At 45.3% G+C, this 12,161-nt stretch overlaps 1 protein-coding gene across 2 annotated transcripts in view; it reads right to left on the bottom strand.

Annotated features, from left to right (window-relative positions):
* Positions 1–12,161, bottom strand: part of COQ5 (coenzyme Q5, methyltransferase) — a 17,882-nt gene that overhangs the window by 3,317 nt on the left and 2,404 nt on the right. For both annotated transcript variants that reach the window (XR_001361612.1, XM_005863763.2), the window contains exons 2-4: positions 9,792–9,941; positions 7,253–7,474; positions 3,108–3,214 (exon numbers count right to left, since the gene is read on the bottom strand). Coding sequence is in view for 1 of the 2 variants with exons in the window: in XM_005863763.2 (XP_005863825.1) it covers positions 3,108–3,214; positions 7,253–7,474; positions 9,792–9,941 (479 nt within the window). In the remaining variant the exon portion in view is untranslated. The remainder of the gene's footprint in view (positions 1–3,107; positions 3,215–7,252; positions 7,475–9,791; positions 9,942–12,161) is intronic.

The following is a 12,161-nucleotide window of genomic DNA, read 5'->3' as shown; positions in this document are numbered from 1 at the left end:
GAGAGAAACATCGATCAGCTGCCTCCTGCACACCTCCTACTGGGGATGTGCCTGCAACCAAGGTACATGCCCTTGACCAGAATCGAACCTGGGACCTTTCAGTCCGCAGGCTGACGCTCTATCCACTGAGCCAAACCGGTTAGGGCTTCCTGCTGATATTTACTGCTGTGTTGCGGACAATTACTTGAAAGAGAAGTTGGGGTGCTTCACTAGGCTGGAAAAAGTTTAGCTACGTCAGAAAGCAGGTCTAATTAAGCAAGTTTATTCTATCCTATATAATAAAGAGGTAATATGCAAACTGACCCTCACACCATAACGCTACCACAAGTTGGCGGTGCGCACCACGGGGGCAGGGTAGTGGGGGCAGGGCCGGCAGCTGCTCTGCGTGGCTTCCGCTGGGGTTCCTGTGGCCCCGTGGGAGTGCGGGGGTCCCGGCGGCCACTTTGCGCAGCTTCTGCCGGTGTTTTTGCGGGCCTGGTGGCTGCTGCGTGCAGCCTAAAGGCAGGGCATCATGGTGGCACTCTAGGACTCGGGGCCGTCCCGTGGCACGCTGGCCACGCGGGGCGGGACTCTAGGACTTGTAGCGGTCCCATGGCACAGGGGGTGGGGGGAGGGGTCTCGTGCGATTTCGCGCGACAGGTCACTATAATAATAAAAGCGTAATATGCTAATTAGACCAGACAGCTGAGTGACCTTCCAGACATCATTCTAGACGTCCTTCCGGACGAAGCTGCAGCAGTGGAGGCCGAGGCAGAGGCAGTTAGGGGCAATCAGGCAGGCAGGCAAAGTGGTTAGGGGTGATCAGGCAGAGAGGTGAGCAGTTAGGGGCAATGAGGCAGGCAGGCAAGTGGTTAGGGGTGATCAGGCAGGCAGGCAGAATGTTTAGGGGTGATCAGGCAGGCAGACAAGCAGTTAGGGGCATCAGGCAAACAGGCAGAGTGGTTAGGGGCAATGGGGCAGGCAGGTGAGTGGTTAGGGGTGATCAGGCAGGCAGACAAAGTGTTTAGGGGTGATCAGGCAGGCAGCCGAGCAGTTAGGGGCATCAGGCAGGTAGGCAGAGTGGGTAGGGGCAATCAGGCAGGCAGGCCAGTGGTTAGGGGTGATCAGGCAGGCAGGCAGAGGCAGTTAAGGGCGATCAGGCAGGCAGGCGAGTAGTTAGGGGCGATCAGGCAGGCAGGCAGGTGAGCGTTAGGAGCCAGTGGTCCCGGATTGGGAGAGGGTTCAGGCCAGTCTGAGGGGACCCCCCACTCTGTGCACAAATTTTGTGCACCAGGCTTCTAGTATATATATAAAAGGCTAAGTTGACTCGCACATGCGCCATACATACAAAGCTCTCGCTGGCGCCAATTGCATGTGTGTGTTTCAATCTGTCACTGTCGATCATGAATTTGGTTGACACGTCTATTATAGAAAAAGGGTGAATAGCAATATTAAAATATTTCTTCTAATTAATTTCCTTTCAATGTGCACAAACCCATGCACCGGGCCACTAGCACATATATACACTGAGTGGCCAGAAATAGTAATAATAATAAAAACTTGAGAGTATTTGCTTAGGAAGTTTTCAATATTCAGTATTTTTAGAAGTGTCAATGAAGTACTGATGGGGTGGTCATAATAATCTGGCCACTCAGTGTATATGTATCTATATATATAAAATCCTAAGCGACTGAACAACTGAATGACTGGTTGACCGGTTCCTATGATGGGCACTGACCACCAGGGGGCCGACGCTCAACGCAGGAGTTGCGCGCCCCCCCCCCCGCACCCCCGGTGGTCAGTGCGCTCCTACAAACAACCTCCTGTGTGAGCCAACCTCTGCGTCCCTCCCCCCGGCTGGCCAGCGCCTCCCCATCCCCTGATCGGCCCCAATTGCCAGCCAGGCCAAGGGACCCCACCCATTCACGAATTCGTGCACCGGGCCTCTAGTGTACATATAAAAGAGAAGGTTACTTGATATAAACAGATTCAGATTGGTACAACCCCCACCAAGGTCAATTTTTGATTATCAAAATCACAATGCATATTCTCTTTGATGAAGCAATTTTACATTAATGAATCTATCTTATAGAAATGCTTCTACTATGGAAATGACATGCAGCACTATTTGAACAGCACAAGATTAGAAGCATCTTAACCATTAATGAGAGACTGGTTAAATGATGGAACTTCTATGCAAATGGAATCCATGCAGCTACTGAAAAAAGGAAGAGCCATGTTCTTTATGCACTGACATGGCAAATCTCCAAGATATGTATATTTTTAATATATTTTTATTGATTTCAGAGAGGAAGGGAGAGGAAAGAGAGACAGAAACATCAATGATGAGAGAATCATCGATCAGCTGCCTCCTACACGCCCTCTACTGGGGATCGAGACCGCAACCTCTGGCATGTGCCCTTGACTAGAATCGAACCCGGGACCCTTCAGTCTGCAGGCTGACGCTCTATCCACTGAGCCAAACCAGTTAGGGCTCTTCCACTTCTTTTTAATTAAAAGAAATAATAAACTGACTACAGACACAGGACAGATCACAACAGCCAAGCTAAAAAGCTAAAGACCACCATAAAGGGTGGCCCAGCAAAGCAGAAGAATCAGGAAACTGGAGCCCATATTACTGAACCGAAACTGAGGCCCTGTACATTGTCTTCAAATGATAAAGTGGAAATAAAGAGTTGCATCAGATTAAGAACTGAACATTCCCTTCTCTCTATAGAGGAACCACGAATCTACTAGCTACCTTCTGCCAAAATAGTGTTTGAGTGCTTTTTTCTGCGTCAACCTCAGAAATGACAGTAAGCTTCTGCAAACTCTCAGGGTCGGATGGCTTCACAAGTGAGAGGAAACAGATGAAATATCAGAGCAAGACGGACAGTCTCAAAGAAATAAATACCAACCCAAGCAACAAAGGCTTCTATGGGATCTGCTCTATTTGGTCCTCATCAATTTTGAGAGTAGGAATATTGGCAACTTAAAGGATTGAGTCCCCTGATTCTGAAACAGTCATTCCACTCAAGAGCCAAACCCAGAAAAGAATCTCTCCATCTTTCTTCATTCTGTGGAGCCACACCAGGAGAACTAATATCCTGAGATGCAGCCATTCGTACCCGATCAATGTGTGTGACATTCCGGATCCCAAAGGCAATGGTGTAAACATCAAACTTGTCATCATCAAAGGGTAGTTCTTCAGCATCTCCCAATACCCAAGCAAGTCCTGAAAGAGAAAATTAGTTTTCGTCTTAGTCTGGTAGCTGTCTCTCCTGCACCCAGGAAATTGCCAAACCTGAGGAGGCGGGCTTGGGAACCCCCCAATTTGTGGTCACCCAGGCAGAAGTTGGACAGCCTGGACACCCCATTTGTGGCTGGCTTCTGAAGTGGGGGCAGTTTTGTGAGGCTGAGCCCTTAAACATGTTGAATCTGATGCTAACTCTTGGTAGTTACGTGTCAGAATTGAACTGAACTGTCAGACACCTCCTTGGTGTGGAAGAATTGAACTGTTTGGTGATGGGCAAACATAACATTTGGTGTCAGAAAATATCACACACCTGACTTCTCCCTTGGATTCTTGGCCACTCTCTTCATGGGTGACCTCTAATCCTGAGGAGTTGAAGCTGGTCTCCTTGAAGTTTAGGGAAAGTCCTTCACCCAAGACCCTAAGTGAAACCTGACACCCTGAAGCAGCTTTTACGTGGCTTAGTGTTTTGTATAGTATATTGTGGTTAGGAGCCCAGATCCTGGGGTTAGACTGCCTGGGTTCTAATTCCAGCTTCACCATTTATTTAAATATATTTTTATTAATTTCAGAGAGGAAGAGAGAGGGAGAGAGAGATAGAAACATCAATGATGAGAGATAATCATTTATCAGCTGGCTCCTGCACGCCCCCTACTGGGGATCAAGCCTGAAACCCAGGCATGTGTCCTGACCAGGAATTAAACCGTGGTTCGTAGGTTAATGCTCAATCACTGAGCCACACTGGCTGGGCAAGCTTCACCATTTATTAGCTGTAAGATCTTGAAAAAACTACTCTTCCTCAGTTTCCTCATCTGTAAAATGGAGTTAACAATAACACCCACTTCAGAGGATCACTGAGAGTGCTCTAAGTACAGAATTTAGCATTGTTATATTGATTCTGTCAGAGTCTTAGAGAATCAAAGTGTCTAGTCCCTAAGTCTGGTCATGAATTCAGAAATTACCTAAGGGAGCCCCATAGCAGAGAGGCTGTGTCCTCAAAGGATCCTGATTCAGCTTGAACATTATTCCATATGCAGTGAATTAGACATAATATATGACATAAAAGGAACGCTCTATAGAGGAAGGCAAATGAAAATAGCCTTTCTGGCTCTTGTTGGTTTGGCTCAGTAAATAGATTTTTGGCCTGAGGACTGAAAGGTCTCCGGTTGGTACCTTAGTTGCAGGCTGAATCCCCAGGCCAGCTGGGGTGCGTATGGGAGGCAACCAATTGATACATCTTTCTCACATTGATGTTTCTCTCTCTGTCTCTCCGCCTTCTTTACACTCTCTCTAAAAAAATTAATGGAAAAAATATCCTCAGATGAGGATTAATAACAACAACAAGACAATTGTACTATCCGGCATTTAATGATTCCTATGCAGATCGATTAGTCTTGGCAGTTAGGAGAGCCTGAAGGGCAAGCTATGTTACAGATGAGATGATTCCAGAAATGGAACGTTACTTATCATTTCTGTCTTTGTTTGCCATTCTGTATGGCTGAGTACCAGAGCGAAAGGAAACACGTTTTCCAGTAGGAGTAAGGAAACATAGTGGCTTTGTCTAAGAACACTAGGGACTGTTTGCCTCCTGGTCAGTGTTGATGGTGAACAAAAGAGCCCTTCATCTTGGGGGCCCAGTGGGCTGCCCCTGTGTAGGCAGCTGTTCTGAGGGGGGAGGAGGAGAAAGAATTGAGCTAAAATAACCACAGACACTCCTTGTGGGGCGGGAAGGAGACAAGTGCTGATGACTGAGGGACTTGGCTCTCTCTGCTGTACAGCCTGCCTCTCACAGTGGCTGCCTGCAGGGCTTCCAGCATGGGCGAGGGCAGGCGGCGGCTCTGGAAAACTCGGCAAACATGGTGCAGCTGCAGGGTCACTACTTCTACCGGAAAATATTGTGGGGAAAGTAGTACTTCAAAATAGCAAAACAAACAGAAAGCCAAATGTAAAATGTATGTGTTTTTTTCTGAACAGACTGAGATAAATGCTTCTAAAGTGTACATCTTTAAGCGAGGCCACAAATTGTCCATTTTGTGGCTGCAGTGGCTTCTCGGAGCTAAGAGTCCCCTAGCTGCTGCAGAGTGCTGTGGCTTAGGAGGACAGTCAGTGCTCACTCACATTGCCGATAGGTTCTTGGAAACTATGACTTCAAGTGAGATGATGGGTAACGAAAACCAATCTGACCATAGGCTAACTGATATAAACAAGAGTTAAGCCCTTACAGCATCTTTCTGGCCACAAAAATATCACCCAACTTCTAAAGAAAGATTCAAAACCATTTTAATATTGAACAATGAAATAAATGTGAGCCATAGATACTAAGTTTAAGAAAAATTACTAAAAACAAATCAGATAATGATTTTCCAACTTAATGATTCCAGTTCCGGATCACAAGTGGCCGGAGCCTGTCCTGGGAGCTCAGGCAGAAAGGTGACACTAAGCCTGGGCAGGACACCCTCCATCACAGGGCACTCACACACCCTCCCTCACTCAGGTTGGGACAATTATCACAGGCCAGTTCACCTCCGTGCACAGCTTTGGGATGTGGGAGGAAACCGCAGTACCTGGAGAAAACACAGACATGGGGAGAACATGCCAACTCCACACAGACGGTGGCCCTGGCCAGGAATCAAACCTTTTTCTCTCGTCATTGTTATAACAAAACAACATTGAACCAAAAAAAAAAAAGTTGTTTTTTTAAAATATATTTTATTGGTTTTTTACAGAAAGGAAGGGAGAGGGATAGAGAGTTAGAAACATCGATGAGAGAGAAACGTCGATCAGCTGCCTCCTGCACACCCCCTACTGGGGATGTGCCCGCAACCAAGGTACATGCCCTTGACCGTAATCAAACCTGGGACCCTTCAGTCCGCAGGCTGACGCTCTATCCACTGAGCCAAACCGGTCAAAGCCAAAAAAAAAAAAAAAGTTTTATTCTCTCCCAGCCAGTGTAGCTCAGTGGTTGAGCATTAACCTATGAACCAGGAGGTCACGGGTCGATTCCCAGTGAAGGCACATGCCCAGGCTGCGGGCTCAATCCCAGTGGGAGGCGTGCAGGAGGCAGCCGATCAATGATTCTTTCTCATCATTGATGTTTCTATCTCTCCCTCCGTCTCCCTTCCTCTCTGAAATCAATAAAAATATATTTTAAAAAATTTTATTCTAGGACCCGCTGTACTGTTTACAGGTGCTCCCTCACTGTATCAGTTGGGCCTTTCTGAGAAACTGATGCTGAGATGAAGTGAAAAGGTTTTTTTGTTTCTTGGTGGGGCGGGGGGGGCACCTGGGAAAGATAAAAGAGATAAAAGGAAGAGGAAGCAAGACTGGATGGGGAAACCTGTTAGACCCAAAGCCTCAGCCTACTGACAGGGGGCCCTGGAACAAAGCCTGCCTGTGAAGAGTCCAGCCTCGAATGTCCAGGCCCTCGCAGCCTCCTAGTGCTCAGCCTCCTCGTGCTCAGCCGTCCGCTGGGTGCTGCCTGGCTGCCAAGCCGAGGCGGAGCCTGCAGGTGCTAAGAGCTGGAGGCTGTCAGCTAACTACACTCCCGTGGCTGAAGGGCAAGTCCCCTTTTAAAGGGCAGTGCACCTTCTCGGCTTCCACATCAATCAAAGCATCCTAGTACTAACAGGGAAGTGGAGTGGCTCAAGAATAGGACGTCGGTCATGGGGAGGTGCTGGGAATCGGAAGCACAACTTCTGTCTCAGGGTCCAGGAGCTGAGATCAGAAGACTCAGCTCCAATTGGAGATCTGCCACCTAAGTTGTGTTACTTGGGGAAGACATGTAACCCTTTTGGGCTTCGGGCAGCTCCCTTGTCACAAAGGGCTGATAATCTAACTCTCTAGGCTGCTGAAATAATGTGCATGAAACTGCACATACTGGACCCACCCCCACAAATTATCTTCCACTCCTACCTAGCTGTAAGTTTCTAAAGCAGGAAAGTAAAGCACTTCAACATTTCCCCCTTCCATCTTATCGTATAAACATATAAGCATTTCCTGTGCACTTTCTGTAGGACTTGCCAGTTTTGTATCCTTGGGCACAGGCTTTCTTCCTTCCGATCTTCAGCATCTCCTTGTTGATGTCACAGACCACGACGTGGGAACCGTTCAAGGAATCCTCTTCATTCTGGTACTTTTGGGCAATTTCTTCCCAGGATAAATTTTGCTGGGTCCTTAACTGCCTCTTCTGCTTTCTCTGATGCTGTGCCTGAATGTAATTAAGGAACCGGAATGCAATGTCACCTGTGGGAAGCCAGGGAGGAAAGATGGAAACATAAAGACAAAGCCCAGCATCTCCTAACTCCAAAGGGACAACAGGGTACAGGAGTTGCGGAGTGTACGAAAATGAAGTTTGTACTCATCTCCACGGTAACTGTTATTTTTTAACTTCTAAGGTTCTTTAGAAAACTTTATTTAAAAATGGCATAAATAACGTATGGACATATTCTTACTATAAAAGACTCACTATCTCAATTTTTAGAATAAAACATGAACTTTGCATTCTCTGTCCATACCTTCTCCAGACATTACAAGTATTCAGAGTTTAGTGTACAGCCTTCTAGGCTTTTTCTAATAATTTTTATGGAAATAACATAGTTACAAGCAATAATTCCCTGTCCCACCCCCACATCTCTCTCCCAGTTCAGTTCTCCAGAGACCATCTTTGCAACTCTTTTAGCTGTTTCTTCTATAAGTTACAGCTATTTCTTTCCTTAGCAAATTATAATGATATCCTGTTCCCCCATCTCTGCTTGCCTCTACTCAATATATTCATATCCCTTTTCACAGTTCCTCATAATACCTGGGTAACCTAGCATAATAAATGAATCAATATTTGATTTCCTATTCCGTCAACCACAGATGACTCCCTTCAATCTTCCATCCTATGTACTTCTACTCTGTCAAGACTGGTAACATTTTGTTTGTTTTACAGCTATAATTGAGCCTTCTGCGCTATGTTGGTGGTTTGAGTCTAAAAGCTGAAAATCAAAGTGTTTAAATAATGTGACCAGGTAAATACTGTTCCGGCAAAGCGAGTGCTTGCTGAAATCACATTTTCTATTTTTTTTAAAATATTTTTTTATTGATTACAGAGAGGAAGGGAGAGAGAGAAACATCAATGATGAGAGAGAACTACTGATAGGCTGCCTCCCGCACCCCCCCTACTGGGGATCAAGCCCGCAACCCAGGCATGTGCCCTTGACTGGAATCAAACCTGGGACCCTTCAGTCCGCAGGCTGACGCTCTATCCACTGAGCCAAACCAGCTAGGGCTAAAGCAACTGCTTTATTGAAGGATAAATTGGTTATTTCTAATTTTTTTAGTATTACTAAAAATGATGCAGTGAGCATATTTATAGTTATATCTTGGTTGTTTGTTTTTGTTAATCCTTACCCAAGGATATTTTTCTATTGATTTTTAGAGAGTGGAAGGGAGGCAGGGAGACAGAGAAAGAAATAGTGATGTGAGAGAGACACATTGATGGGTTGCCTCCCACACACGGCCTCATCAGGGCTGGGGATTGAGCTTGCAACCGAGGTACGTGCCCTTGACTGGAATCAAACCCAGGACCCTTCAGTCCTTGGGCTGATGCTCTATCCATTGATCCAAACTGGCTAGGGCTAGCTATATCTTCTTAAAATGTCTTTTAAAATATATGGGATTACCTTTTAATTACATTTTCTAAATGGGCAGTTGTCAGCATGAAGTGATGCTACTGGTCATGGTACACCGGAGATGTAGGCAGCTCCGACTGAACCCCTTCTGTACGTTATCTTTGTGCCATGTTTTTTAGATTCGCTATCTAGAGTTATAATTGTGGGATCCTACTATAAACATGTTACACTTTGATAGATTCTGCTAAATTGTCTGTCCTCCACTGAGCAGGATTTTCTTTCTGCCTTCTAAGATTCATTTGGGGAGAGGACCATGTCAACAAAGCCACATTTGTTTCAAACATGGAGATTATTCTACTATAATTTATTATACATTTTTCTGTTGGTACAATAACACTATTGCATTATATTATACATTGTAATGCACATTTAACATGTACATTAGCCATGTAATGATATCACCAAGAGGTATTTTCGAAACCCATGATACTTTCCCGAATGTCTAGCGTGCACCAAAGGAGCATGCATATACAAATGAGCTGCTGATATCTGGTGTGACAATGGATTAAGCAGGAGAAGCTGCCTAGAAAGCTTATAGAATATGATAAAAGGCATCCTCCCAGCCCCCGGAAAGATGTTAAAGGTGGTCAAAGGTCAAACAAAAGGTAAAAGTCGTTTAGATGGTAAAATGTCACGGGAGTAAAAAACTGGTCTTTTCACTTTGTAATCTGTGCATTTTAGGAAAGTGACAGGCACGAAGCTGACATTCTGTGCTTTTGATTGACATTCAGTGGAAAAAAAAGAGTGAACCTTTCTTAGAAGCGTGTTGATTTTCAACAACCATCTTCAGGCTAATGGTAGGTGAGGTGGCTCATTCCAACAGGAGACACCGACCTGTGTAAAAGGCGCTCAGTGGTACCTGGGGATACTAACGTGGACATTACCTGTGCCTCCAGCGACATCGAGGAGCTGCGTCCCAGGAAACGGGTGCATTCTCCAGAGCAGCAAGTCCTTCCACACACGGTGGATGCCAAGACTCATCATATCATTCATCACATCATACTTCTTGGCCACACTCTCAAACACCTGATAGACTGACATGGGAGAAATACAACGTAGTTGTGCTACTGACAAGTTTAACTTGGAAAAGTCCTAAATGAAAGAGAAGGAAGCTTCAACCCCTGAAATTGCCTGTCTTTCCAAAGTGAACCTAAGCCATAATGCTTCATGTCCAAACCTACACCTTAGCATCACCTCTTTATAAAAGGTTTATATTACTTCATATAAAAAAATCAACCTCTTTCCTACTGTCTTAGTTATCTTAGGACCATTACTTTGTAATCATGCCATACACATACTTGGTACTAAACAGATTTCTGTTTCTTAAATATATTTTATTGATTTTTTTTTTTTTACAGAGAGGAAGGGAGAGAGATAGAGAGTTAGAAACATCGATGAGAGAGAAACATCGATCAGCTGCCTCCTGCACATCTCCTACTGGGGATGTGCCCGCAACCCAAGTACATGCCCTTGACCGGAATCAAACCTGGGACCTTTCAGTCCGCAGGCCGACGCTCTATCCACTGAGCCAAACCGGTTTCGGCAGATTTCTGTTTCTTAGAGGATAGGGGTGAAGGTGGAATTTTTTCTAATGGTTATTATAATGAGACAACAAAACCCATTAGAAAGACACATGGCTAATGAATGGGAAAGCCTCAGGTCATCTCTGCCTGTGACGCCGAGAAAAACCTCAGGTACAATTTGGTGGGCAGGTGGATGGCAGGATGCAAATCAGGGTTAAGTTACATTGTGGAGGGTCCTCGTGAATCATCTCCATAGGATCAAGGCAGAATGTGGAGTCTGGGCTAGCTGGAAAGAGAGGAGTTTACTTTAAGACACAGGCTACAGCCCTAGCCGGTTTGGCTCACTGGATAGAGCGTTGGGCTGGGGACTGAAGGGTCCCAGGTTCAATTCCAGTCAAGGGCATGTCCCTTGCAGGCGCATCCCCAGTAGGGGGTGTGCAGGAGGCAGCTGATCGATGCTTCTCTCTCATCGATGTTTCTAACTCTCTATCCCTCTCCCTTCCTCTCTGTAAAAAATCAATAAAATATATATTAAAAAAAAAAAAAGACACAGGCTACATTTACTAGTAACTTCTTTGCACCTCAGTTTCTCTGCCCATAAGATGAGAAAGTCAGTGCCAGTCCCTCCCGACCTCCCTGCCACAAGGCTGAACTAGGTAGTGGAGGGGAGATGCTTTGCGTTTTTTGGATAAAATGTACCACATAGATCCAAAACATGACTGCCCTCGGCTGAGTCTGCGGACCACAGCATTACTCCTTGAATTCAATCTTGAATGCCTATTCTCCACCTTGGGATCTCCAAGGTTGTTTTTTCCTTTTTTTTTTTTGTAATCCTCACCTGAGGATATTTTTCCATTGATTATTAGAGAAAGTGGAAGGGAGGGAGAAGGAGAGATAGAGAGAAACATCGAGGTGTGAGAGACACATCGATTGGTTGCCTCCTGCACGCACCCCGACCAGGGCCAGGGAACCTGCAACCAAGGTATGTGTCCTTGACTCGAATTGAACCTGGGACCCTTCAGCCTCAGGCCGATGCTCTATCCACTGAGCAAAACTGGCTAGGGTGCTTTTTCTTTCTGAGCATCTTTTGAGGAGTCGAGGAACACAGGCTCAAACCACTGTGTATAACCACCCCTAGCTTTGCATGGTTCTAAAATGCATGAATTTCAGTTACTATGATTTAGTTAAATAATACCAGTCCCCCAATAACATCTTTAAGATACAATGGCATACTAACTGTAACTGCATAAAGTATAAACTTCACTCGCACTTCTTCAGTCCAAAAATTACTATATAAATAACAGATGTACATCATGATCGATAACCAGTCATGTAACTTCTTTCATAGTTTGTCACTACCAGTTGTTCAGTTCATACACAGACAGCAAAGCATGTAGTTGTGTTACCTCCTTATCTCTGTTGAAAACATGTGGCATTTTACAAAACTGGGTAATTAAGAGGAAATTGGCCAACAAAAATGAAAGTGCAGCAAAGAAACAAAAAGTGCCCTAACCTGTTTGGCTCAGTGGATAGAGCGTCGGCCTGGGGACTGAAGGGTCCCAGGTTCGATTACAGTCAAGGGCATGTACCTTGGTTGCGGGCACATACCCAGTAGGGAGTGTGCAGGAGGCAGCTGATCAATGTTTCTCTCTCAGTGATGTTTCTAACTCTCTATCCCTCTCCCTTCCTCTCTGTAAGAAATATTAAAAAACAAACAAACAAACAAACAAA

This window comes from Myotis brandtii, unplaced genomic scaffold (assembly GCF_000412655.1).
Source record: "Myotis brandtii unplaced genomic scaffold, ASM41265v1 scaffold181, whole genome shotgun sequence".
In the NCBI taxonomy this organism is placed as follows: domain Eukaryota; kingdom Metazoa; phylum Chordata; class Mammalia; order Chiroptera; family Vespertilionidae; genus Myotis; species Myotis brandtii.
The sequence above is the reverse complement of the archived record's forward strand: the minus strand, read 5'-3'. Positions and strand labels throughout refer to the sequence as shown.